Below are 27,291 nucleotides of genomic sequence, written 5' to 3'. Positions count from 1 at the left end.
AGATTGGCTATTTTCACTATTTACGTACAGCACTATTGTACAACGAAGTATAATACAGGGATAATGTTATAATATAATCGATCTAGTCGATTATAAAAACGTATTTGATTTTTTTTTCGTGTCTATTCATAATTTTGTCATTCGTGTCGATGACAAAATTATCAAAACAAAATGGTTCTTGATTATTCGATTAAGTCAGTTATTGGTTCTGAGTATCGGTCTTGATATTTTTTTCCTGTTAATTGCCCAGGCCTAACTCATTCAATTGTACTGCAAGTCCTTTCAACTCTCTTTTCTCTCTGGGTCCTCAGCAATGGCGGACTCAGTGATAAACATGAATGGGCTCTTATTGTTCCACTGTGTCTTCTCAATGTGACCTGTAAAATCAATCCATTACCGCACTGTGGCCCTGCCCCCTTTTCTACTCCTCTGTCCCTCCCTCCCTCCCTCCCTCCCTCTCCCTCACTCTCTCTCTGTCCTTTATTGGCTCTGCCCAGCCAGTGTGCGAGCTCAGATGGGAAGGGAAAAGCAGATTAGCGTGCACACACACAGGGAGACGGGCTCACCTCCAATGCTGCACACTATACTGCACCAAACTGCCTTTTTGGAGAATTTTGAATACCTTTTTCAATCTTTTATACATGCCTTTGTGCAGATATTGTCTGCTGCGCCAGAGATCGATTTAATAATTTAAATATATGTTTTTGTTTTTTTTCCTTCAGTTGTTTTGTATCCTGGGCTGGGGTCCGAGTCGCAGACACCCCCATGCAGTCACATGCGGGGTCGCCGTGGTTGGCTGATCTGTAAGCCAATGCGTCGGGTGTTCTGCGGTGACGCGCGTTGTTGTGAGAGGAGCTCCACTGTGGCCCACAGAGACTTTTGTGCTTAAACTCAATCTGGAATTTCTGTTTATTGGTTTATCCTTATGGACTCCTGTGTGCTTTCCTTGTTTTTGTTGTGCTTCCTTTTTTAAAAGCAAATTAACATTTGGTTTTTAAGCTGGACGATTTTTTGACCCGCCCGAGAGATTCCTAGTCTGTTCTCCAAGGCTACGATTGACTTAGAATATTTAATTATTTTCATTCATTGATTAATTAATTCCCATTGGGAGCTACACATCCCAGGATGCCGAGCCGAGAGTCGCACATGGCCAGGAAGGGCGAGAAGCGATTGGGCGGGCAGGGCCACAGGGAGGCGGTGCTTACCTCCGCCTTGGGTTTGAACGCAGGGGGTACGCATCCCCCCAAGCCCTCCCTGACTGGCCCCCCAAATCCTGGGTCTGGGTCGAGACCCCTGGACCGCTCGGACCGCCTAGTCTCTCCCCCGAAACCCCCCTCCCCCGCTTCCACCTTCTGGCAGCCAATCAGATCCTTTGCCCTTTCACAGTTGACGTCGCTGGTGAGACGCGCCACCCTGCGAGAGAGCGACTTCACGGCCAAATACGAGAAGGTCCACAACTTCAAGGTGAGGCGTCTTTCTTTCTGTTCGATTTTGTTTCTCTGTTCTTCATGATGACCCTGTTCTGTTCTCCCTCGCTTCCATCTGTCGAGGATGTGCTGGACACGCCGACTCAGCTTCTGTGTACTTATTCCCATTCACCTCACAGCACAGGGTCGTTAACTCTCACACACACACACACACACACACACACCCACACACACACACCCACACACACACTAGATTACAGTTATAGAGCTTATCAGTAGGATGACCCCTAGCACTCCTATCAGTATAGTAAGATCTGTTAACCACTTAAACCCTATATACTACGTTGACCGGGGTCCCCTGGGGCTTATACTTGGTCCCCTCCTTTTTTCCTCTACACCAAAAGGCAAATCTACAAGCTTGTAGATTGGCTATCTTCAGCTAAGATGTTTAGTGAAGAGGGGGGAAAGGAGGGGGTCCTATTATAAACCTCCTGGGGTCAACAAAGTTTGTAGTGTTTAAGTGGCTAAACGTGAGGAATTTGACTCCAGTTCAGTGACTCTCATTGTACTTACAATCAGGGGACAACGACAGCAATGACAAACAACAGCAAGAGTACAGTTTGCCCAAAAGAGTAAACAAGAGCCTACAGTAAACAGTTGTATCAACAGTAAACGCAGTGTTATCAACAGTAGACAGTGTTATCCATAAAATGGGTTTGTGCATATTTGAAGAAGTATGTACTAGATGTAACTATAATAGAGATACTGAAAATAAAGTAAATATGCAATATAAGAAATATCAGTAAGACTCCTCCCCTTTTAACTTGAGGAGTTAAAGGGGAGGTTAACAAACTTGAGTTATTAACTCATTTTGAGCCTGTGTGCAACCTGAGGTCCTCAGGCAGGAAGCTGTTTGTTGTCGAGACAAAGTGTGCGATCATCTTTGCTATCAGGGCTCCTTGACTCTGGAATGACCTGCCTGAGGAGATCAGGCTTGATACATCACCGTCTTCCTTTTAATCTAATTAAATTACATTTTAAACTTTTATCAAAAGGCCTTTCATAATTTAAAATATTGAAATGTTTGATTCACTTGATGTATGATTTCTCACTGTATGTTATATTTTACTTATGTTATGTTTTTTTATTCTGTTGCTGATTTTCTTCAGTTTTATGCAAAGCATAAATATTTCACATGCTTTATAAATAGTTATAATTATTATTATTATTAGTCATTATTTAGTTAGATGCAAGTTATGCTCTGCAGATGTATGATGTTTACTTGATCACACATGCTGTAAGTTTATTCTGTTTGCTTACTACTATTGTTAATTAAACAGGTGCTAGGTTTGATGTTTACATGCTATCTGTAGCACTTGTTTTCTTGGCTCTCCATTTACACCCCCACTTACCCTGTAATAGTCTGTAAAATGCCTAAATTGGAAAATGCATAGATGATTCATTGAACTAAATCTATAAGGACAAAATGTGAGAGTTCTCAAAATTCCTTTTTGATTCGTGGTTCAATCGCTCCCCCTCTGATCACATCATTCAGAGTTTTTTCCTCAGGTCCTTAACATTAATTATCCATGCAGATTGTTTCATGGATGTCCAAGGCCTCTGCAGGGGTCTTTAAATATCTTGTACTAGTTTTCAAGGATGCAGCATGGTCAGGCTGACCTTCATTCTGTTTGGTTCCACGTCAAAGCTGTGATCATAGCTTATCTCATCAGATTTCTTTTTTTCTCTCTTCGTCCCTCCTGTGTCTCCTCTCCCTCCTCTCCTCCCCTCTCTTCTTCACTGCAGGTTCATACATTCCGTGGCCCTCACTGGTGTGAGTACTGTGCCAACTTCATGTGGGGCCTCATCGCTCAGGGAGTCAAGTGTGCAGGTAAAACCTGCACCATAATGCAAACGACACCAAACTTATTCTGGCTTGCCTTTTGCAAGGCTTCCCAAACCGAAGGATGTTTTATACTCGCTGCAGCTCCGCTCTGTGTTCTGAACATTAGACCCCGCCCACTGTATACAGTGCTGGAACTGTGATTTGACCACGGATGCGTCTGTTTACTTCAACCTCCGACGTGCTTTGTCATAATTTGTCTCATAGATTTTGCAGTTTCTGGCGACATGAATCTCTCCCTCTCTACATGAATTAAATCATGTCATCTGGTTGTATTTGTAGACATTCAGAGAAGGATTACAGAGGTTTGTACCTCCTAACCTCCTCGGACAACATTTCTTCAAAACTGTCCATTGTACGCTGCAGACAGTCTGCAGAAATAAAACAATATAAATCACGAGCACCTTGAGTGTCTGGCCAGTCACACACAATGTTTGGCTAGCGGGTGTTCGGCTATTTTGAAAATCTTGGAGGTGCAAGAACTGCGAGCCAAACGTCAGCAAGGCACTGCCAAAGTTTTCATGACATAATCTTGTTCTTATTGACCTGCCGAAGCCAAAAAAAAAGAAATTTTATGCTGCAGCCCAAAGATGTATACTTGTTTGTGTGTGTGTTTGTAGAAATCTCTTAAAAACACACACTCCTCAAACTCTTTGTTTTTTCAATACACACTGATCGTAATTGTTGCCACATTCAAACAAAACAAGGTAGCTTGTTCAGTAGCTACTGTTCATTATTCTCAAAAAGAGTTTCAGCATTTCAACTGAAGTAAACGGCGAGAGAACATTCATGTGTACTTCTGTAATGTATTATGTCTGTCTTTCTGTCCGTCAGACTGTGGGCTGAACGTCCATAAGCAGTGTTCAAAGATGGTTCCCAACGACTGTCAGCCGGACCTGCGGCACGTGAAGAAGGTGTACAGCTGTGACCTGACCACGCTGGTCAAAGTCCACAACACCAAGAGACCCATGGTGGTCGACATGTGCATACAGGAGATTGAGGCTCGAGGTAAAAAAAAAAAAGATTATGCTGGATGGCGTTTAATTTAATGGTAACTAGATTCTGACAAGCCTGCCTGCCTTGTGATTGGCTGAATGCAAGAAGGAGACAACAAGGACTTGGGTGTGGGGTCACATTCAAATACAGCCCAAAACCCCAGTCTGGCACCTTTCTCGGTGGCGTGCGTCGTTAATCATTAGACTACCAATCCCAGCCTCCCGGGATCGAATTCCTCTGCTACCACTATTCTTCCAACAACCGCAGACAATTTTTTTGTCCGACAAAGTATAGTTTTTGTCTCCGACGGAGGCGCGGCGTCTGAAGCAGACTTGAACCACGAGAGGCTCAGGCGAGCGAGTCGCACGTGCCGAACGTTGCGAAGTCCGCTTCAGCTGACTCGGCGCCGTCCGAGGTTATCTCCCGATAGGGACAGAATCGTAAAACATGTTTTGGGGTGAGCGTTTGCCACCACTGCCAATCAATGTGACTACTGGCCAATCACAGCGCGTCTTTTCCGGGACTTGTCAGAATCTAGTTGTATAAAAATGTAACGCTGCTGGATGATGTTTGTGAGTTATCTGTGGCGCCAGTGGCTCAGGCGGTAGAGTGGCCGCATTGGAATCGGAATCGTCTGCCTAGCTTCGTCTTCGTCTCAAGTGTCCTTGAGCACTGAACGCCTAACTGCTCCTAATGAGCAGGTTACCTCCACCGACAGTGTTTGAATATGGGAATGTAAAGTGCTTTGGAAAAAGGCGCATATAAAATGCACCATTTACCATTTTGTTGTGTGTTTACATGTTATTGTGGGCATCATCGTTTCAGTACCTCAAACAGTATCATCACCATTCCTGTGATGGTGAACAATAGGCCCTTAAGGTTACTCTACTGCGTTGGTTGAAAGGAGCTGCCGTTTTGACGGATCAGCTCGAGTTATTTCTGTCTATGTTCTGTTCTCCGAGCTGAGCTCTTAGGAGTCAGGTTTTAGAGGCAGGCATAACATTTCTGCTGAATCTGTTGTTTGAAATGCATTCATTATTTATGCTGCTGTCTCTCTCTCACACACACACTGTGCTCGTCTTTATCTGCAGGTCTGCAGTCCGAGGGCTTGTACAGAATATCAGGTTTCACCGAGCTAATAGAAGATGTCAAGCTGGCTTTTGACAGAGGTCTGTGTCACCCTGCTGTCCCTTTTAATTTAGCTAAACATGCATTTAATAGTAACTTAATACACACTGCAATGCTCAGTTTTTAGGTTTAGTCTTAAAATGCATATAGGTTTTATTCACATTTTTAAGTAATTTGAATATTACTATAACAGTATAGCAGTTTTAGTTGATAAAAACGATTGATATTTTTTGTGAAATGCTTTTGCTATTGTCAAACAATTTGACGGCTACAAAACGTCCTTGTTTGATTCATCTGGAAGTTGTATTTATCCTTATATTCCTATACTGTCTTCTTGACCTGTCTTTTACAGCCTGATAGTGATTGATTGTTTGATTGATTACATGACGGATTGGTTGATTGACCCTACAGATGGCGAGAAGGCTGATATATCCTCCAACGTGTATGAAGACATTAACATAATCACCGGAGCGCTCAAGCTGTACTTCCGGGAGCTGCCCATTCCCCTCATCACATACGACGCCTACCCACGCTTCATAGAGGCTGCAAGTATGTCCTTGTTGACTGGCATTACCCAGTCAAACCACAGCAAAATTAACCACTTAACCCATTCTATCCAGGAACACATCTGTGTTTTTGTAGATCTGCTATTCAAAAATAGCAGATATACAAGCTCATTATAAGCTCAAGCTCAAGCTCAAGTATATATATACTTAGTTGACCAGGTTCACCATGGCTCTTTACTTTGCAATGCGTCGCAATGCGACATGTTGTGAGCTAGTTGTTTCCCCTTGGGTGGCAGCCTTATTGGCACGGAAGTATCTTTCTACATTTTTATTGATCCACATTTCTATTGGTCTCATTCAAGTGGCTCATATTATCTTCACTTCGGTTTAGTCTTAAAATTCATGTAGGAGGAATAACCATGTCCCATTAAGCCGTTCATTGACTTTTGGCGACCTCCTTGACATTTCCTTTAGCGCCACCATCTGGCCAAACTGTCAAATGAGCAGTAGGCCTTGACGGAGATCTGCACACTTGAGTGCTTTCTTTTGTGTTTGTTGACATCAGTGGTCGAAAGTAACTAAGTACATGTACTCAAGTACTGTACTTAAGTAAAAATTTGAGGAATTTTTACTTTACTGGAGTATTTTAAATTTCCAGTACTTTAACTTCTACTCCACTACATCTCAGAGGCAAATATTGTACTTTTACTCCACTACAATTATTTGAAAAATTTAGTCACTAGTTTTGATTATTATTACAAAACATGCATTTGCCACTTCAGCCCTATGCATACTTAGGCTATTTGAAAATAGCCGATCTACAAACTCACAACGTGTCGCAAAGCGACGCGTTGTGAGCTTGTAGATCGGCTATTTTCAAAGCATTTTTATATATTTGAAAACTTGTGAAATGGGACATTCTGCTAAATGAGTACTTTTACTTTCAGTACTTAAGTACATTTTAATGCTAATACTTTTGTACTTTTACTCAAGAAAATTTTGAACACCAGACTTTTATTTGGAACAGACGTATTGGTACAAAATGTGAGTACTTCTTCCACCACTGGTTGACATAAGGGAGTGAATGAAGCCGTTTCTTTCCTTTCTCCCCCCATGAATTTAAAAGCAACCTCTGTCTTGTATGATTTGTGTTGCAGAGATCATAGACACAGACAAACGGTTGGAGGCGCTGCACGAAGCGCTGAAGCTGCTGCCTCCTGCTCACTGCGAGTCACTGCGATACCTCATGGCACACTTAAAGAGGTCAGAACACTTGAGGCCGGCCTCACGTTTGTCATAAAACTCTCTGGATGCTAGCGTTAACACCTTTCATCAAGCAATCTTGAGCATGGCTTGGTGTGCTGTCATGCTCTGCCTATTTCTACTTATCAAATGAAAAATGCCTAATCATAATCAAAACGTTTTACTCCACCACTGATTGGAAATATAGTCGACTGATCAGCCTTGACGTTACACCGTAAACCCTTTTTTACTGTGTGCTCCCACTTTTTTTTTTGTGCTACCCATTCAGTTTGGGAAATCTCTCAAAAAGTTGGCTGGCCCAGAGCCATCTCTATGGATCTGGGATGTTTGGCAACAGGGACTAGTTAATATCTCAGTCAGACCCTATACATTGTATTTCCAGGTAAATACTATGAAACAGCAATAGGGTTTTTAATATCAGAGCAAATTGCCCCACAATATGAATTCATTGTGATTCCATGTCTTATTCTGTAGGTAATAGTTGTATAATCCCAATATTACACTCGGTGTGCTTTACTGTCATTATTGGCATAACTCAACGCAAGCGCCTCGTTCCTGAACACATCACTGTCGTGCCATTAATGGTGGTAAAGTACCCCCATATTTCTTAAGTAAAGCACTATGATCTGAGAAATCATTAGTATTAAGTAGCTGTTGTGGTACAAAAAAATATTATTACACAGAAGTTGGGCCCTGGCTCCATTCACAGGATTAATGTCATACTGGAAATTGTCAGTAGAGGGCAACATAGTTGCCTTCTTCCCAATAGACAGTATCAGGACTGGGTGGTTGATTTCCATTAAAGCTGCAATCCGGAACTTCTGAATTCAAATTAATTTAACCAATCCGTATAGTAGAGTGTATAACTTAATACAATATAAATAGTAAATCTGTAGTGGTTGGAGGTGGTCTTCCTACTGTTGCATTTTGGGAGACCCTGGTGTCGACAAGTAGTACTGCCTGAAGCTGCCTGAACTCATTATCTCCCCGGGCCTATTTGAGATCTTAACCACAATCAATGGGCATTTCCTTCTATGATTTTTAACCCATTAAGGCTGGGAAAGCATCTGGGTCATTTTAGATTTTAGTTCAAAAGCATTCTTTTATACTTTGGCTTTTCAAAAATAGGGTTAGGGTTAGGGGCTCATAGCGCGTTAGCTCATAGCGCGTCACTTTGTGCCGCGTTACGAGCTTGTAGATCTGCTATTTTTGAAAAATCTTGAAAATTTGTGCAAACTTTGAATATATATATATATATATATATATATTATTTTAAATTGAACATTTTTAACTAAATTCTTTGCTTCTGAGGGGTCCCTGGAACAAAATATTTTGAGATTCGGATCCGTGGCCAAATACATATCATTTTGGGGGTCCTTGACATGAAAAAGTTTGAGAACCACTGATATAGCAACATAGTTTCTTTCAGAAATCTGTTCAGATTTAGAAGGCCCCAGGTCTTAATGGGTCAATCGTTTTGTCTTTTACTCTCGTTATGAACACTTTCTCCCTCCCCCCTCACTCTCTCTCTCTCTCTCTCTCTCTCTCTCTCTATCCCCCCATCCAGAGTGGTGCAGAATGAGAAGGACAACCTGATGACCAGCGAGAACCTTGGCATCGTGTTCGGCCCCACGGTGATGAGGGCCGCCGACCTGGACGCCATGACAGCCCTCAACGACATCCGATACCAGAGGATGGTGGTGGAGGCCCTGATCACCAATGAAGACGTGCTCTTCTGAGCGGGGGGGGGGTTGTGGCGGCGGCACGAGAGGGACTGTTTCATTCCACAAGGAAAAGGAAGACAAGGTAGATGGACAGTCTTATTCTGGGGCCAAGGACTGATGGACGGAAAAGCAAGCGTGCGTCTTTGGACGTGGAAAAAGTAGAGAAGAAATGCAGATGATGCTTATTTTTTTTTATTAGATGTTTTTAACTGGCCTAATTAAGGTCCTAATGTTCCTAGAAAAGAGGAAAGGTGAACGGAAGGAAGGATGGATGGATTTGGAACGGAGGAGAAGGCTGCGGTCTCTTTCCTCATGGAGAGATGGACAGGAAGGCAAATCAACTTTTGTCTTTCGTGGACAAATGAAGGACGGGCAGCTAAAGCCTGATTTATACGCCGTATTGCGACGCTGTCGCTCGCCGTCAGGAGCTGATCTTCAAGCTAACAACCGCGACAGCATTGTGCGGCGGTGTATAAATGAAGCTTATGAGTGAAGGGATTGAATGTATTCCAACATTTCCCTCTGGAACAAACACGATGTCAAACAAAACCTCTGAGAGGTGACGGAAGCATCACTCCCTCCCGGTTTACTGTAAAAAGCTGAAAATGTGAGTCGTCATTTAGAAATGGACGCATACTATCGGTGCAGCAATGCTACTGTGTCCTCTCTCAAAGGGATACCTGGACTGTTTTACTTTTAAACAACAATGCCATGGTCTATTCACAGCTTTGGCAATATATTGTATATAAATGTTGTAAGTGTTGACTATTTTTCTGCAAATGGCTTGCTTTTTATTGTTTTTTATTTTCTCCATAGACTTTCAAATGTTACCAAACATACCTAAATAATTGGCTAAACCCCACGGTGTCGACTCGAGAAGATGCTAGTTCAAAGTCAAAATCGACTTAAAATCCAGCACTTGAAGGGAACTTTTTCTTTCCAGGCGTTTTAAAGCAGCAAACCACCAATCTGTATGGCAGAGTATGTTACTACAATATGACTAGTACATCTGCAGTGGTTGGAGGAGGTCTCCCTACTCTTCCATTGAGACGTTTAGACCCTGCTGTCGGGTATGACACATACAGGTTGACAAGTAGTACTGTCTGAAGCTCATACATGCAATATCTCCTCTGGCTAAGAAAGGATCCTTTTTTGGATGAGCGGTACGGTTGATCTCCTACCCGTGAGATCGGGATTAGAATCCCAGTTAGGAAATAAAACATTTGGATTTCAACTTTAAAATCCTGCTCATGTTGTTGAATATTAAAACAGGATTTTGAATCTATAGACATGACATTTATGGAAAAATGGTCACCGTTTATATACGATAAGTGTATAACGAAGTTGTAAATAGATAATGACAATGATAATGTAGCACGTGTGTCATTGAGGCATTGCTCGACCAGACACTCACACCATTTTGGGGAGAAGTTTCTATATTTGTGTTGTCATTGAATCCACTCGGGTGCTGGTGCTCTTAGCAACAAGCTCATTCCTAGCCTTTCCCACTGGTTGTAATGAGGACAAAGCTAACAACAAGTTTTTTGACCTGGTTAAATTTACCACATGCAACCACTTCTCCTCACATTGTGCCAAAACAGCCACTGAATAAGAAAAACAGTTCTGTTGTTCCAAACAAGGCCATACCTGCATTTCTATCTATGTCAGGGAGATGGGAGGGACCATGACTACATATCCCATAGAACCACAGCAATGCCATCTACAGTATCTAGGCTATGGCCTGCAACTACGCCTGTGGCGATAATGCTAATAAACGGCTTGGGAAAAGTGGAATGTGTACTTCCCTCTCTCCCTGCATATGTCAATGGTCAGTGCCAATGTTCAAGTTAAGATAGATTGGTCAACCCCCTGAAGAGAAATGGATGAGGACTGACTGAGATTTGTTTATTTTTGTCAAGGATTTGAGGGTCTATTACAGGAGAGGAGGAAACACTCACCCATGACCTACAGTGTGTATTTATATACATACATACATACATACATACATACATACATACATACATACACACATACAGTTTACATTGCAGCTTCATGTGCAACAGTGCAATAAGATGCTAGCGTTATAGCTGACACATCTCATGCTATTCTTGCTTCGAGGTCTGTAGCTACGGTTTCAGAAACTGGCATGATTCAACGGAAAACGCTGCCCTGCCCCTTTATATCTTGCAGTATTTGTAGTTTTAGAGCTTATACTGTAGTTGACCATACATGTTTTTTTTTCTGTTGTCCAATTTCGCAGCTATTATGGAAATGAGATAGCTATCATTTTTCTGGGGGTGCAGTCTTTTCAGACTTTGAACCAATTTGGTGTCTCCTCACCTCTAAAAGTGATATTCTAAGCTTACATTTTTGAATGGTGGCCACAGTACGAATGAAAATGTTAATGCGTTTCTATATTCTCCCTAAAGTCCACAGCACTGTCCGGATATTCTGGTACTGTACATGTAAACACTGTATGTCATGCCATTTACAATAACTGATAAGCTGTTGGCCTGGCGATGAGAAATCAGACTATGGTAGCTAGAGTATGATCTTATTTACTGTTGGGTTTTATCTGGTCTGTCCTGACCCCATAGTTAACAAGAAACTTAACTCAAAGAATATTCCTATGGCTTCACTTACAGTACTCCACAACTGGGAACATCTAAATAACTAAAAGTAGGTGTCATTCTAAAATGAATTAAGTGAGCCAATTGTGCAAAGGAAAATCTGTTCATTAAATTAATTCAATCCAACTGCTACACTGTTCGTTTTGCTAGATAAGAGAGGGCCACATCATAAATGACTTGAATATATGATGCAGTACTTGATGTTTTTGTGAATGAAGCAGTATTGTATTTAAATGGTGTTATGAAGCAGATTTCATGGTCAAAATGCTATTTGAAAATCAGGGACCCACTGAGTTTGTCTGCACCCAACAGAAGCCATCTGATCTTGCCAGACGGCGTGAGACATTTTTGCCCGATAATGTTGCTCAAACACCCAGATCACATGTTCCAATTTATTTAAAAATGTCCATACTGATGAATCTGCAATGAGTCTGGTTTAGAATTATTGGTCTGCACAGAACTGATTACATTTACATGCACACAATGTTTCCGTTACTCTGAAAAATCAGGTTGTGGTATTAAAAGTAGTTAAATTTGGCTATTTAAAGCCAAATTTAATCAAACTTGATTAAATTTGGCTTTAAATAGCCTTTAACCACATGAACCCTAGCGTCCCAATTCGAGCATGAACATTCGGCAGAAATGGCAGATCTAAAACTCGCAACATGATGCATTGTAAGCTTAGATCGGTTATTTTCTGCAAGAGATTTGGTGTGGAGGGAAAAAGCAGCGGATCTACTGTACCTATGTATGTACAAAGTATATAGAGTTCAAGTTGCTAAATAGTACCTGGTGTTTGTCAGATACATACAGTACAGATTAGTGTAGACTTATGTAAAAAAGCAGACCATTCTTACAACGAATGAGATCCTCAACCAGCAGCATGGAAACATCTTCAAACAATTCCATTTGAGTGGTTTTAATGCCAAACACCTTTTTGAAGGAGTAAAATGCATGATGTGCATGTAAACATGGCCCTGTTCATGGATTTCTGACTGTCCATGACCATGACACCGTTTCTTTTTTAACACCAGTCAGTGAGTTGCACACTAGAACAGCACTCTTCAGGTTTATTAAAAATATGTGAATTGTCAACAGTCATTGGCTTTTGTTGTGTAGCAGCCCACAGTAAAATGAACTCTCTGCATTTTACTGTGAAGGTTTTCAGTAATGTTTTGACTATGGTCTGAAATGATATATGATTATGATAGAATATATATGATGAGAGCAGTATTACCTGTGGCATCATAATCGTCTGTAACAAACATGAAGGAGTATTTTGCCATGTTGTACATTTTTAACTGGTGCCATTTGAAGCTTTGGGTGTTGTTGAACTGTTGCTTTTAGGGCTGCAGTTATCGATTATTTTCTTTGCAAATATTCTATCGATTACTTTTTTTTTAATTAATTGAATAATCGAGAAGTTTTTTTTTTTGTGTTTGTATGTCAAAAAATCAGTGTGGATTTTTTTATAATTGACTAAATCGATTATTCTCATTAACCACTTTAGCCTTGTTTTATACTTTGTCATACGGCTCATCTGCAAGCTCACACCACGTTATAAGCTTCAAGATCGGCTATGTCAGCAATTTTTTATATGAATATTTGTCGCCTATAATGACAAAACAAATTTGCCCCCCAAAATCTATTTTATTCAATTAATTAAATTAACTGCTGCACCCCTAGATGCTGTCTGCATGTGCCCCTCTCTGTATCCACCCACCTCAACAAACACTACCCCTCACCTCAACAAACACTACCCCCCACCTCAACAAACACTACCCCTCACCTCAACAAACACTACCCCCCACCTCAACACACTACCCCCCCACCTCAACAAACACTACCCCCCTTCACATCAACAAACACACCCCCCCCCCCCCCCCCACCTCAACAAACACTGCTTTCCACGCAGTATGGATGCCAGGGTTTAAGTGGTTAAACTCTCTATTCTTAGTCAACAGTTACAGCTGTACTTGCACCGCTTTTTTCCCCTTCGCACCAAAAATAGTCACGTTGTGAGCTTGTAGATCGGGTATTTTTGCCGAATTCCCCCCCCCCCCCCCCGGGGAATAGGGATGCTGGGTTTCAAGTGGTTAACCCTTTTTTAGCCCCCACTTCTGTCGGGGTCGCTGACTGACCATTCCAAGTGTGCTTGATTTGCTGCCCTGGACGCACCAGATCCTCATTGCTTTGCTTTTGTGAATAATTCTGTCGACTAAAAGGTGAAAAGGCCCATTTGTGGGTGTGAAATTGCACTCGGTTATCTATTCACCTCAATGTAACATAGTGTAATTATCAGCATTTCTTAACAACTCATGATTGTTTTGTTTTTCTTCTTTCCTTTTATGTCCGTTGAAAGTTTTATGTATTGATTTGTGTTCTCAACTCTAGGACCCATGGGCCTTTAGTCATCTTTCGACACTTGCTTTCACATGATGAAATGTGTTCTTGTCTTGTTTTTTTTATTGTCATTGCTGTAAAGTAATTTCTATATGATTTTTGCATGGTGATATTAAATTATCAAAATATGGATTTTCAATGACCCTGTGTGAATTTATTTTATGAAGAACATACTATGACTCCATACATGAATAAATACATCTTAATGTTCTATGAGCCTACAAATGTACTTAAAGTACCAAAAGTAGAAAGTACTCATTATACAGAATGTCACGTTTCACAAGGTATATGTATAAAATGTAGCAACAATCTTTTGAAAATGGATCTACAGAAGGCTATTTTCAAATAGCCAAAGTTTAAATATAGCTGAAGTGGTTAATGTGTGTTTTGTTATAATAATCAAAATCTACAATCTACAAGTAACTAGTAACTAAAGTGTTCAAATAATTCTAGTGGAGTCAAAGTACAATATTTGCCTCGGAGATGTCGTGGAGTAGAAGTAAAAGTACTGAAAATTGGAAATACTCCAGTAAAGTAAAAAATACTACTGTACCGTTCATTTGTATGTTAGCCCAGTTAGTACAGTTAAGTTGAAATACTCCAGCACTTTTGAATTTCTTTCTTTCTTTCTGTGAAAGGTTAGCTAGACAGAGTTCTTTCAGAAATAACCCCCCACCTTCACCGAACAATCAAATACTGCCATTGTGATTTGCATATCAAAAACTCAAGGAACTAGTAAATTAACATGAATGGCTGTGGCTGCATATCAGTGATAGGTCACACAAAAAGGGTGGAATCCCCAAAAACAAGAGAAAAACAGGATAAATGGAAGAACAGGAAGAACAAAAAATAAGCAGACAAAGTAACTGAAATTTAAGCAAATCAATGACCTTTATGGGGTTCTATCTCCTGACCTGAAAATGTATTTTCTGTTTAAAGAGCTGGGGAGACGGGGACCATGACAGAAAAAAATATGTCTGTCAGACATTTTTTATAATATAAAAAAAAATCTGTATTATATTATCAAACATCTAACAACAATATGAACTATAGTGTTAACAGAGTGACAATGACATATCACATGAGTCATTGTGAAACAATTATGATTCATGGTCACACTCTATTTCAGTAATACAATTAAATTGATTATATCTTATTGTATTTATTTCATTTTATTTGAATGCAGGGTCATTAAAATGAGTCCATATACAAACACATGTGTTGAATTAACTATAGAAAAAGTCGAAGAACAAGGCACTGGATTACGTAAACTTGGCTGTACCAGGCTAACTTCACAGCTACATTTCCATGGTAACTAAGGTAGGATTGCGTAAATTTTCTTTCGTGAAATCGAGTCATGGATAAACTTATCCAGGGTGCTCTGGCTAAAATAATCTGGCAAGATAATTCAGCTTTCATGAAACCGATTCATCGCTAATCCTGGCTAAATTAAGCCAGGATAGGTGTTAAATCCAGGCTTAACCCCTAATTCTGCTTTCGTGAAATAGGCCCCTGGTCACTCTCAGGTATGTTCTTTGTTCCACCGCTGCTTACCATTCCATGCTTCATACTTTTCAGTCACAGATTACTGGCAGGTGACCCCTGTGTAAAAAATACAAAAGCCTACAGTTCAAGTAAATTTTAAGAGATAATAACATTTGAATCTAAAGTAAATAGAGACAGAGAGGGACAGAGCTTATTTACAAGGTATCAATTAATGATTCAATTAATTATTGTTGGCAACTAAATAAATAGTGTTCTTGAGTCAATTTTACAAAATGGTATGATGAAATAAAGAAAAAAAATAAGGCTACAACCGAAGCCACCATATATTAAAGAACAGACATCATAGTTGCACATTATACCCACACGATGGAAGAAGTGCAAAGAAGCCATTTCACCTAAATCAAAAAATGTTTACTAGAATATTTTTGTTAACAGATTTAATTTGAACTGAGTGGTGTGAATGTGTGTTTGCTGTGGATCATTTTGTTTTACTACATAGTAAGATTAGTTTTTATAATATGGTACAGTATGTCATACATTTTTTCATATCGTTGCTGTCGGGCAGAAACCGTGTATCTCTATAAAACTTTGATTATTTTGTAAATTAATGCCCTACTTCATCATACGAGTGTCGCACAAAAGTAGTGAAAATAGAAGCCGATCTACACAACGCGTTGTGAGCTTGTAGATTGGCTATTTTCACCATTTCAAAATGTTTTTAAAATAACGGTTTTGGACATACAGGTTTCCACACGACAGCAACAATGTGCTTTTTCCCCTACACAAATGCCTTCAATTGCGGGAGAAATTTGTATTACATTCAGAATTTCACAAAGTGCAAGCTGTATAAATCATACACCCACAACATCCCATCTTTTTGCGTGACAAAAAAGCCAAGCACCCAAGAAAAGAAAAGAAAAACATGCTCAAAATTAATACACTTTTATTTGTGAACCAATGGAATGGTGCAACTGCAATCCATCTTGTACGTAAATGAACGTAAGGGGAAATAATAGGTGACAGCTGGTGCCAAAGCTTGCATGATCACTGACTGGAGTCATGTTCTCTGGAGGTGACAGGTTCTGCCCAGTGGCTCCTTACTGAACCCTTAACAAACCCAATGTTGTCCCCTCCAATGAAGTCAACTAACTCACTGAAGCATGCTGCTGGGTATAGGTCTATTTGAGCACGTTGCAAAACATCATGAGTTTGTTGGAAGCACAGTGTAATTAACCTGCTTTCTGGCAAATGCAATCCTTTTTAGTGGCTTAAACTTAAAAAACGAAAAATTAAGAAAAGTAAAGGACAAGCAGGCTTCAGTGTCACATTCCCAACAAGTGCTTTTACCTTTAAAACTCGGGCTATTAAAATATCAAATGACACCAGCTGTCAAGTAACAACAAATGATAACCACAAATCAATTTGATCGTATTGCAAATAAAAACTAATATTCAAGGTTCACTCATTAAAAAGAAAAAAAAAAGCACCTAGTTTGTTGTCCGGGCACAAAGAAGTAGCATCAGATATTACAACATGAATTTGGCCTGGTCTGTATTTGTACTGGATGAGATTTGCTACTGTAGATACAATGGCAGATATCCGGAACAGGAGATCGGTTAAAAGATGTGTTAAAACTAGCGTTGAAGATAGAAGTCTTAACACCTCTCCACTAAAACCACTTCAGTCGTATAACCTACCTAGGTAGGTACATCTCACGCAAAACTAAAACATCCTCTTGCGATCGCCCAAGAACATCAGCTGAACCAACTTACTAAGAGTCTCTTTGCACACCTGTAAGCCTAGGACAGGTGCGGCGGAGTGGAGTACATATCAAATGAAAAGAATTAAAGTCTCTCCCACCGTCTTCACAGACAGCTTCAGTAAATACAAACACTACGTTTCATTTGATCAGGAGATACCTGATGGTTACCACAATTGAATGTCAGAATTTGTATTTAATTAAGTTGAACGTTAAGTTGAGACCTTACTCTTTTCAGGTGGAGGTGGGAGTGTTTGACTGGCCAGTCACCATGGTTAAGACTGTTGAGGTAGACATTTGTCCTGGGGTCAAGGACTGATGTTTTCATATGTTCCCCAGCCAGAGAGGCGCCAGGACGCAGCTTCCACAGCTACAGCTGTACACACACACACACACACACACACACACACACACACACACACAACTGTACACCAGTGATTCTCAACCCTTTTCATTTCAAGTACCCCCTGTTTGATATGCATTAGGCCACAGACCTTCCATCTGATACCTTTGTTTGTTTCAATCTCTGGGACCACAATCTTCACTGTAGGATCCTCAGTGTTTATTTAACTCTGAGAGTGCGCAAATGGGACCAAATGGACCTTTACCCATTTGGTTCCATTTGCACACACTCAGATTTACAAACCCACAAGGGGTATGGCGGTCCCTGGACCGATGTTGAGAAACAGTGCTGTACACACTGTACACACATGGAAGGACAGACGACACCGTGTACGGGACACTTAGCCATCCGTCTGTCCGTCCATCCCATACACCCTGGGTACCTTTGTGAGCTGGTAGGCAGAGAAAACCATCAATGGTGACTGGGCCGGACAACACTTGGATGTGGGAGGACACACACATGCACGCACACACGCGCTTTATCAACACGCTTATCTTCATAACACTTCGAGGGCGATAGCTTATCTCCAATGTTACTTAGTGGCACGTTCTGTCCGTATGATATCTTAATATGTCAGTACATGAACACGAAGCATTCCCTTTTGTTCCCTTTGCTACATTCATTTGTTCTTAACCTCCGCCGCATGACACCGAGGTTCACATCACTCTCAATTCACACAAAAACAATCATGTTTTCTTTGACATTTGAAAATCCTGCTGTTACAATTGTGCCTGTATTCGGTCTAAAACAGAACAAAAACAAACAAGTGAATACAGTATGATAACTGTAAATTAGACTTTCAAATTACAGTTGGAATTGACCCCAACCCGGCTCCTTACTGGATGCTAAAGACAATTTACCATAATGGAGTATGTGAAATGCTTTGTCGCCACTTGGTGGCGCTTTACTGCCGAGAAAAGCTCCAGTCCCAGTTTACCCTCATCTCCTTTGAGTGAAAATGACCCACATTTTATCCCCAAACTCAAATCTTTATTCCTAAATCTGGGTCCAACCCTAAATCTCAACATGTACAATGTCAACAACCTAAAAACAAACAAACAAAAGAACAGGGCGTTAATAAAATGAGTCAAACAGCGAGGGAAAGCACTTTAAAAAGGACAAATACTTTTCTTTTCAACTGAACACAGGAGATAATACTAGCTTAATGCAAGCTTGTTAAGCCAAACAAAAAGAAGCTTTCAACAGCCGTTATTTGCTAAAACAAAAAAAATAACTGAATAGGAAAAAAGAAATCCAAATAGTTTCCATTTCAGTATCTCCATTTCCCTTTGCTTGAGGGTAACGAGTGTAGCGGTTAGGTTGGTTCTCTGTTCCAACTGCAGAGTGGCATGGTGATGCGCAGGCAAGGTACTTGTAGGCGCTCCGTGGCAGGCGGCTAACCCGACGCGTTCGGGACTTTGGCAAAGACGGACGAGGCGGCTGCAGCTCCCGCATCCCCCCTGATTCGTCGTCACGTGGGTCGGGGAGGCGTTGTAGGCCAGGGGGGGTTGGGACAGCGGGGGGAGTCACAAGGACGGCAGTCTCTGTTTGTCCAAGAAAAGCGAGTGCCGCTGGATGAGAGGAGAGGGTAATAACCCCCATGGGGAACAGGGGTTGGGGGGAGGGGAGGTGGAGGTGTGCGTAGAGGGGGCGGGCGGAGGGGGCTGTGCTCTCTCTCTCTCTCACATGCACTCGAACTCGTCGATGCGCTGCTTGGTGTTTCCCGAGCGGATCTGCCGCAGCGTCTTGTACTTGTCTCGGCCCGCCTTGACGTTCTCGGCGTGCAGCATGTCGTTCGGGGTCTTCTTGGTTTCGTCGCGGGCCTGGGCCAGCTCCGAGCTCAACGTCTGGAAGAGAAGGAGGAGGATTCCATTACATACAACCAATAATGCACACGTATATGAAGATGAAACATCCAACACAACACGGATGCCTAAAGACTCTTCACAACAGCTATCCACACTGCAACGGTTGCATCCAGGTGAAACATAAGGTGGACATGTTAAAACGTTACCACTTGAACTGAAAAGCTCTATGAAGAGAGTACAAGATCCCCACAAATGCTTAATCAACTTTCCCAAAGCTGTCCCAACCAGGCGCACGGTCGGCATCCACTGCCTATTAGCTACAGTACAACCTGTAGCCTATAATTTATGGCCATAACAGGTCAGCTGAGCCACGTTATATGAAGGATTAATCTGAAGTGCCCATTTTTTTTGCAGTACCTTTGATTAGAAAATGTGTTTAAACACAACTGATTATTGAGAAACCATTAAGCACGCAGCATGCACTCAATGCACAAATGGTAATGTAGCTTATTAAAGGACGACTTCACCGCTTTTCAACCTATCTTCATATAATTGGTCTTCACTAATACTCATGATAAAATGGTACAATTTTTTTCTACTCGGTCTGTGTCTCAGAGGAGGGCTGTGGACAGTTCAGAGTCCCGTCTACCAGTGACATCATCAATGGGGAATCCAAGCTAATAGAAACGGCAGGCTTTCTATTCCTGGAAAGTTGCGATGCAATAAAAGAAGCCATTGTTCTCGTGTTAATACAAATCTAAATAAAAAAAGTGAAATCTTGTTGGAAAAAAAAATCATGCCTAACGATGATGTCACTGGTAGACGGTTTCTGGACTGTCCACAGCCCTCCTATGAGACACAGGCCGAGTAGGAAAAAATGGTACCATTTTATCATGAGTATTAGTGAGGACCAATTATATGAAGATAGGTTGAAAAGCGGTGAAGTCGTCCTTTAATGTGTTTGTGCAAGTTGAACCTGCTATATGAAATGTATATTACTTGTTTATGTTCAAATTGTTCAATCCAAAATATGATGCTGTAAGTGTTTACGTACCTGCTTGTCATTCATGCATAAAATACTAGCACGACCTCAACATTACTGTATATGGGTGGAAATATGCACATTACTTTGCATTTGTTTGTTGAGCAAAAGTATAACGATGTGATGGTAAAGATCTTTTGTATGGCTCTCAATTTAGGATAGGCATGTGTGCTGATTTTTATTTTAGTTTTACTTTACACAGACAAGTGAAGCAATGCATAACTTTTTTGTAAGCAATGAGTAATGTGTAATACATAGCTTTTTGTGTAATGACCCCAACACTGCACACAACACACTTTATCCAGAGGCAATCTGAATTAGTGTGAAGTGAGAGAACTTTCCTCAACCCATTAGCAGAATTGTATTAAAAATATATAATATTTTCTTTCTAAAAACATATTTTCTTTTTCTTTTACATTTCATAACAGCACATTGTACCTGCAGCTGATGTTTGACGCGCTCATTCTTCTGGGCCTCTGTGACACGCTCCTCCTCGCTGCGCAGGTCAAAGTCGCTGACGCCCTCGTTGGACAGGTCTGCGCTGGCCTCCGCATGGCTCTCGTCCTGCTCGTCGTTCTCCCCGCCCGCTGGCACGGCCGCCAGCACGGGCAGAGTCGTCATGGCCGTCTTCAGTTCATCCTTGGTCTTTTCCAGATCCTCCTGGGCTGACATGGCCTGGGAAGGGAAAAGAAAGGAAGGGAAAGCCTTCAATATAGGGCTGGGCAATTAACCGGAAATACATCGAAATCGACTATCAATTTAGAACCAATAACCCGTAGGTTAATCAAATAACAGAGAAGCAAATCTTTGATATATTTATCAATGACTCAACATGAAAAAAATCTAATCGTTTTTTTTTACAATCTACAAAATTGATTAATCTGATTAACCACTTCAGCCCTATATTATGCTGTACTTTGTTGTACAATGGTGGCGAAAATAGTAGATCTACACGTTCACAGTGAAATAATTGTTCATTGATCGTAAACGGGGCAAATGTTTGAAATAATCATGATATCGATTTGAAGTCATATCGCTCAGCCCTACTTCAGAAGATTGGATGTTTCTGGAACAACTAATACCGGACACAGTATGGGTAACAGTTTACCTTGTGTTGCCATTCTGACGCCTCCTCTTCCTTTTTCCTCTTGGCTTCCTCCAGGACAGCAATCTTAGCCGTGAATTCACCCAACTCAGTAGCCTGTGGACAGACACACACACACGTTCGTATTATTATCTTTGTAGGGACACGTGTGTGTGTGTTTACTATCTTTGTGGGGATGCATGTGGGGACCAAAATACTGAAATGATACATGATAATGACCATGATACTGACCATGATACTGACCGACATGATACTGAGGGCAATATTGGTACCAACAAAGAGGCACTGGTGCATGCGCAATGCACACACACACACACACACACACACACACACACACACACACACACACACATTATGTGGATGCCCCCCGCCCCCCAACACACGCACCAGTTGCTCCTGGTTCTTCATCTGGTCTGCAGCCTGTTTGGCCAGCTCTGCCTTGGCCTCCTCTGCAGCGCGTTTCTCCTTCTCCAACCTCTCTGCCTCCTCCTTCGCCTTCCTCCTCTCTTGGTCCAACTCCAGAGCACGCCGGGTCTGCTCCTCTAGCTCTGCGCACGCACACACACACACAGCGTCAGTTACAGGTAACAGCAAGTTTCTCTTTGATTAATTACATTGGTCCGGTGCATCAAAGTGCCAATGTGTTACTACTATCAAAACATTACGGAAAGAAAAAGCAAAAGCAAAGAAAAAGCACACAACGCCTCGCATCGCAAGGCGTTGTGTGCTTGTAGATCGGCCATTTTCGCTTTTAAAATAATAATAAAAAAGGAACGGTTTTTGACTTAAAAGGTTTCCACCCGACAACGACGATATATTATCGAAAATAGATAGAAAACTTTAGGGTTAGGATTTAGCAGGCATTTTTAGAATGGGTTAACTGTGCAGGTACCTTTCTGTGCTCGGAGCGTCTGACCCTCTATATGTCTCAGTCTTTCGATCAGCTCGTCCTTCTCTCGTTCTATCTTCTCCTTCTCCTTCTCTGCAAACTCACGTTTTTTCTTCTCGTTCTCCAGCTGAGCCCTGAGGGGGTTTAAAAAGAAAAGGATACATTTTGTAGTTTATTGCACTGATTCTCAAACCTTTTTATGTCATGGACCCCCAAATTGGAAGACCTTAACCGGTCGAAACATGTTGGATTTTTATAGAATAAAATTAGTTTTAACTTAACTTCCTCTCCTCCAAATTTTTTTGAGTGCTTGGATAATTATTTTATAATGAATGTAATAATATAATAAATAAAAAATAGTTGTCAGTGCCATTTCAATTCCTTTAGTCAACATAAGAGGTGAGGCTGACCTCTAGTGGCCGTTTTATCTATAACTACTCACAATATAAAAGGTGAAATGGCATTACTGGTTGTCTGTGTTCATGTCTATGCAGATCAAGTTCCTTACCTTGATCAATATTTGTCTGTGCCTTTTTTGTTCTTTTTTTATACTCAGACGCTGAATAATAGGATATTGTTAAAATATGTGTGTGTGTGTGTGTGTGTGTGTGTGTGTGTGTGTGTGTGTGTGTGTGTGTGTGTGTGTGTGTGTGTGTGTGTGTGTGTGTGTGTGTGTTTGTTTGCGTTGGGGCCATCAAAAACGACATTCAAATATTTGTTAATAAAGTCCAAGCAGATCAAGCATAATTTCCTTGATCAGTGTTTGTCAGTGGCAGTGCCCTTTTTTTTACCCACATGTTGTATACAGGATCTTATTTACAGGGGTGCACTGGTCGCTTCACGCGACACCACAGTGTGGTGTCATTTTCATTTTTTTACGCCGCGAGCACGCTAGAACGCATCCCCCTCGATTCATGAGCCACAGCCAAGTACCCAAATGGCTACTTTGCATAACAGGTGAGTGTGCAAATGCATTCTCACTCCTCGCATACACAGTAAGCAACACAGCATTTTGGCTTCAGTATAGCCTCTGCTGCCGGTATCCTATCTGCACGCAACAATGCCTCAGCCACCGTTGAAGAAGAGAAAGATACTCGTTCAAAGCAAACTTTTAGTTTCAACTCATATCAAGGCATTCCTTGAATTATTTTCATTAGTTTAAAAAGACTATAAACTAAGCTAAAAACTAGTAATTTCCTATACAAACATGTTTCCTACTTTACGGTAAAATAAAATGCACACGATGTGCATGGCAAAAATAGCGATAATAGCTTTCCGCTCCCCCCAAAAAAAATCACCATTACACCTCTGCTTATTTACTCTATGTGCGTGTGTGCTCTCCCGTACCTCTCCATCTGTTTGTGATGCTTCTCCTCTCTGGCCTGAGCCTTCATCTGTTGCACCTCGATGGTGTCTGGCTTCCTCCTCCTCATGTACAGCTCATGGTTGCCCATGCACAGCGCCAGGATGCGCTTGTTGATCCGCAACCTCGGGGCGTAGAACACAAAGTCCTGCAGGACGCACCGATGAGTCAAACACACAGTGGTGGAAGAAGTACTCAAATGTTTTACTTAAGTAAAAGTATCAATGACACAATATAGAAATACTCTGTTACAAGTACTGTATTCAAAATGTACTTGAGTAAAAGTATGAAGGTATTGGCATCAAAATATACTTAAAGTAAAAGCAGTCATTATGCAGAATGTCTTAAATGTCTGAAGTTTTAAAATGTATAAAAAACATTTGAATATCGCAGATCAACAAGCTCACAACTCACAGGCGCTTTCTTGTCAATGGGTTTGATGACAAACTTCTTGTCGTTGAAGGAGATGTTTCTAATCTCACTCCAGGGGAAACCGATCTTTGGCGTCAACCTGGGGAGGAGAAATAATCAATGGTTACATGTGTCATCATTTGACTTCACAAAAGGTAGATGTACAAATGCTCCTTTCTCTGTGATTGTGACCATTCCGTAGCGCTTCTAAGAGGGTAATTTATATTATTGATTTTCCCCCAAGGATTACGGGTAAAGTTTTAGCTGCGCATCAACCCTGTTGGAGGTTATGTGGGCAAATGGATGCAGACCATGAACATATATATATAGTCTGTCTGTGATGAATAAGATATTAGGCTATGAGATACCTAAAATATATATGGTACTTATCTAGGAAACTTGACGCAAGAGAATATACAAAGAGCAGATATATACCTAAATAAAGTATTATTGGCAGCTAGTAAAAAAAGTAGTCACAAGGTTATTATACAAAGAGGACTCTTCCAGTCCATGAGCAGAGCATATTTTAAGATAGCAAGAGACTCTATTCATCAAAAAAAAAAAGAGAAATGGACTGAATATAGAACCCAACAAGACGACATGAACAGTAACAAAGGACAAAAATGATCGGACTGTGTTGATACTCTTTTATGTGATAAGTGACCCCTTGCACTGTCTGCAACTGTAAAATACAAATTTGCAATAAAAAAATATCAATACTTTTTCATCATCCTAAAACTGTAATGTGTCAGACAGGTGTCTGTTATTTCCCTAGTGGTCTTAGTCTTACAGAGAACAACATTCAAACTCTGACATCTCCCATGAAATACAGCAAATAGCAATGTATAAGAAAACATTTTACAACATTCAGCCAGCAGATGGCGATGAGCACTCTGGCTAAACAAAGGAAAGGATGAGTAAGTCATCTTTCAGTGTGGCATTTGTCAGCAACATTTTAGATCAAGAGAACCTTTGGTGTCCAGCTAACACAAGATGTGACTTGCGTTGCAGGAAGGGCTCCGTCTATTTTAAAACAAACAGATTTCTCATGAGTGCTATTCAGTCCCCTTGTACTAAAACCTCCCACACATGCAAGGTAGAACACAGAAGGGATCAAAGCTAAAAACTAAATATCACAACTGAAACATTTTTAGTAAGCCAAGTTACAATCTGCGATTTGTGAAACGGTATGAAAGCAGACCCCCACACCAACTCTGTTTCCTTGCACAATTGCACAAAATGTAAAATTATGTTATGCTTTAATGTTCTAAACCTGTGTTCTTGCTGTTTACATAAAGCCAACCAGTTGAAGAAATCTCAGACTGAAGCTTTTATCAAATATCCAAGACCAATGAGGTTTATGGAAAATGCTTTTGAACATGTGTATATTATTGCTAGATCTATTAGGGCTCGACTTTACCAGCCAAATCCCTTAGCGTTATGCCTGATTGTTTGCACACCATGTCGCACACCAAAAATAGCAGATCTCCACACCCACAGCACGTCACAGTCATCCTTTAGAGAAAGCCAAAAGTGCTTCAATGAAATCCAAGTGAGTGAAATCAGTCATGGTGACTGAGAACTTTAATCCATGATGACATTTAGGTCTGGCATATCCTTGGACTGCTGAGGTGTCTGTTGATCACAAGTGTTAACCACTGACAACTTAGACTAGCCTCAGCTCATAGCGACGATGCAATAGTATGCGTTTGCGAGGAGAAAAACACCACCTTCGCCCGGCCTCACTCATTTTCGTTCACAAAAATTCCCCACATTGAAATGTTCATGATCTGATTTGCACATGCAGTAGATGACATGCCTCAACCCACGCAATGAGGACACAGCCTATCACATCTACACTAAAATTCCCAAACTTTTCTCCCTTTTAACCACTTTCAAAATTGCCATCCCTATTGTCATGTCATTATAGGCAAACATTTTCAAAACTTATTTTTTTCTCACAATGCATCACAATTCGACAGCTTATAAAACATTTTCAAAAACTAAAAAGCTTGTAGATCTACAATTTTTGCTATTCGTCGTACGACCAAGTATATAAGGCTTTACCACATGAACCCCAACGTCCATGCCATAATAGGGCGAACATTCAGCGAAAATGGCTGGTCTACAAGCTCAACGCGACACGGTGTGAGCTTGTAGATCGGCTATTTTCAGCGAGGGAAAAAAGAAGAAACATATTTTGATATTCTATATTTTGGTGCAGTTTTTTTGTTACACCGTTGTTGGTATAAAGGGTGGTTCATGTTTTCCATAAGTTACTCAGGACTTGGAAACGGTATTTTGAAAATCCAATACTCTTCCAGGTTTACCGAAGGGACTGGGGAAGCCTGTCCCCTATATACCCTCCACGGTACCAGAAGGAGGAACAAGAAGGGAAGGTCAGAGGGAAGGATGCAGGTTGTGGTGACCTGAGGTTATTGTTGGAAGGGGAGGGGGGTCCAGAGGGGACAGACAGGGGCCAGGAGCAGCAGGACAGACAGAGGAAACGCTGTCAAGAGTCCAGATTAAAACCCATTCTTTTCTTCCATAAATTGGGAGGCGGGGGGCTCCAATGAGGGAGGACAGGAAAGACACCCTCCCCAACACACACAATGGGCAGACACTCTTCCTCTACCATCCCTCGCTCACGGTCTCTCCCTTTCACTGCTAAATATAAGGCAGGGCTTCCTGCTTTAACCTCTTAAATCCAGGCGTTCCGATTCCGGGCATGTCATAATGGGCGAATGTTCCGTTAAAAATAGTTGATGTACAAGCTCTCAGCACTTAACGAAATGCATCGCAGCGAGCTTGTAGATCAGCTATTTTCGGTCGAAGAGATTTTTTGTAGAGGGAAAAATGAGGGGACCAAGTATTGCCCCCCGGGGACTCCGATCAACTAAGTATATATGGTTTTTAGTCTATCAGATCTGTTTCCACTGCCAGTGAGGTATAACTTCCATCTGTGATGCTGGCATGTGACAATTTATGGACTTGCTCGGCTGGTAAGTCGATAGCAGTCCAAATG

The 27,291-nt window shown here is 41.2% G+C and overlaps 2 protein-coding genes across 2 annotated transcripts in view; one reads left to right on the top strand and one right to left on the bottom strand.

Moving 5' to 3' along the window:
* Positions 1-12,142, top strand: part of LOC308080445 (N-chimaerin) — a 34,960-nt gene extending 22,818 nt beyond the window's left edge. The window contains exons 9-15 of the mRNA XM_080422333.1: positions 1,387-1,464; positions 3,234-3,318; positions 4,165-4,338; positions 5,418-5,495; positions 5,866-6,003; positions 7,118-7,223; positions 8,791-12,142. Coding sequence (XP_080278459.1) covers positions 1,387-1,464; positions 3,234-3,318; positions 4,165-4,338; positions 5,418-5,495; positions 5,866-6,003; positions 7,118-7,223; positions 8,791-8,962 — 831 coding nt within the window. The 3' untranslated portion in view covers positions 8,963-12,142. The remainder of the gene's footprint in view (positions 1-1,386; positions 1,465-3,233; positions 3,319-4,164; positions 4,339-5,417; positions 5,496-5,865; positions 6,004-7,117; positions 7,224-8,790) is intronic.
* A 4,270-nt stretch (positions 12,143-16,412) lies between these two features.
* The window catches only part of LOC308080371 (radixin-like), a 34,659-nt gene continuing 23,780 nt past the window's right edge, over positions 16,413-27,291 (bottom strand). The window contains exons 9-15 of the mRNA XM_080422195.1: positions 24,270-24,366; positions 23,840-24,003; positions 22,496-22,626; positions 21,991-22,151; positions 21,607-21,699; positions 20,937-21,173; positions 16,413-19,495 (exon numbers count right to left, since the gene is read on the bottom strand). Of these exons, the coding sequence (XP_080278321.1) occupies positions 19,331-19,495; positions 20,937-21,173; positions 21,607-21,699; positions 21,991-22,151; positions 22,496-22,626; positions 23,840-24,003; positions 24,270-24,366 (1,048 nt within the window). The 3' untranslated portion in view covers positions 16,413-19,330. The remainder of the gene's footprint in view (positions 19,496-20,936; positions 21,174-21,606; positions 21,700-21,990; positions 22,152-22,495; positions 22,627-23,839; positions 24,004-24,269; positions 24,367-27,291) is intronic.

Source organism: Gymnoscopelus braueri (assembly GCF_963280865.1).
Source record: "Gymnoscopelus braueri genome assembly, chromosome: 24".
Classification (NCBI taxonomy): Eukaryota; Metazoa; Chordata; class Actinopteri; order Myctophiformes; family Myctophidae; genus Gymnoscopelus; species Gymnoscopelus braueri.
The sequence above is the reverse complement of the archived record's forward strand: the minus strand, read 5'-3'. Positions and strand labels throughout refer to the sequence as shown.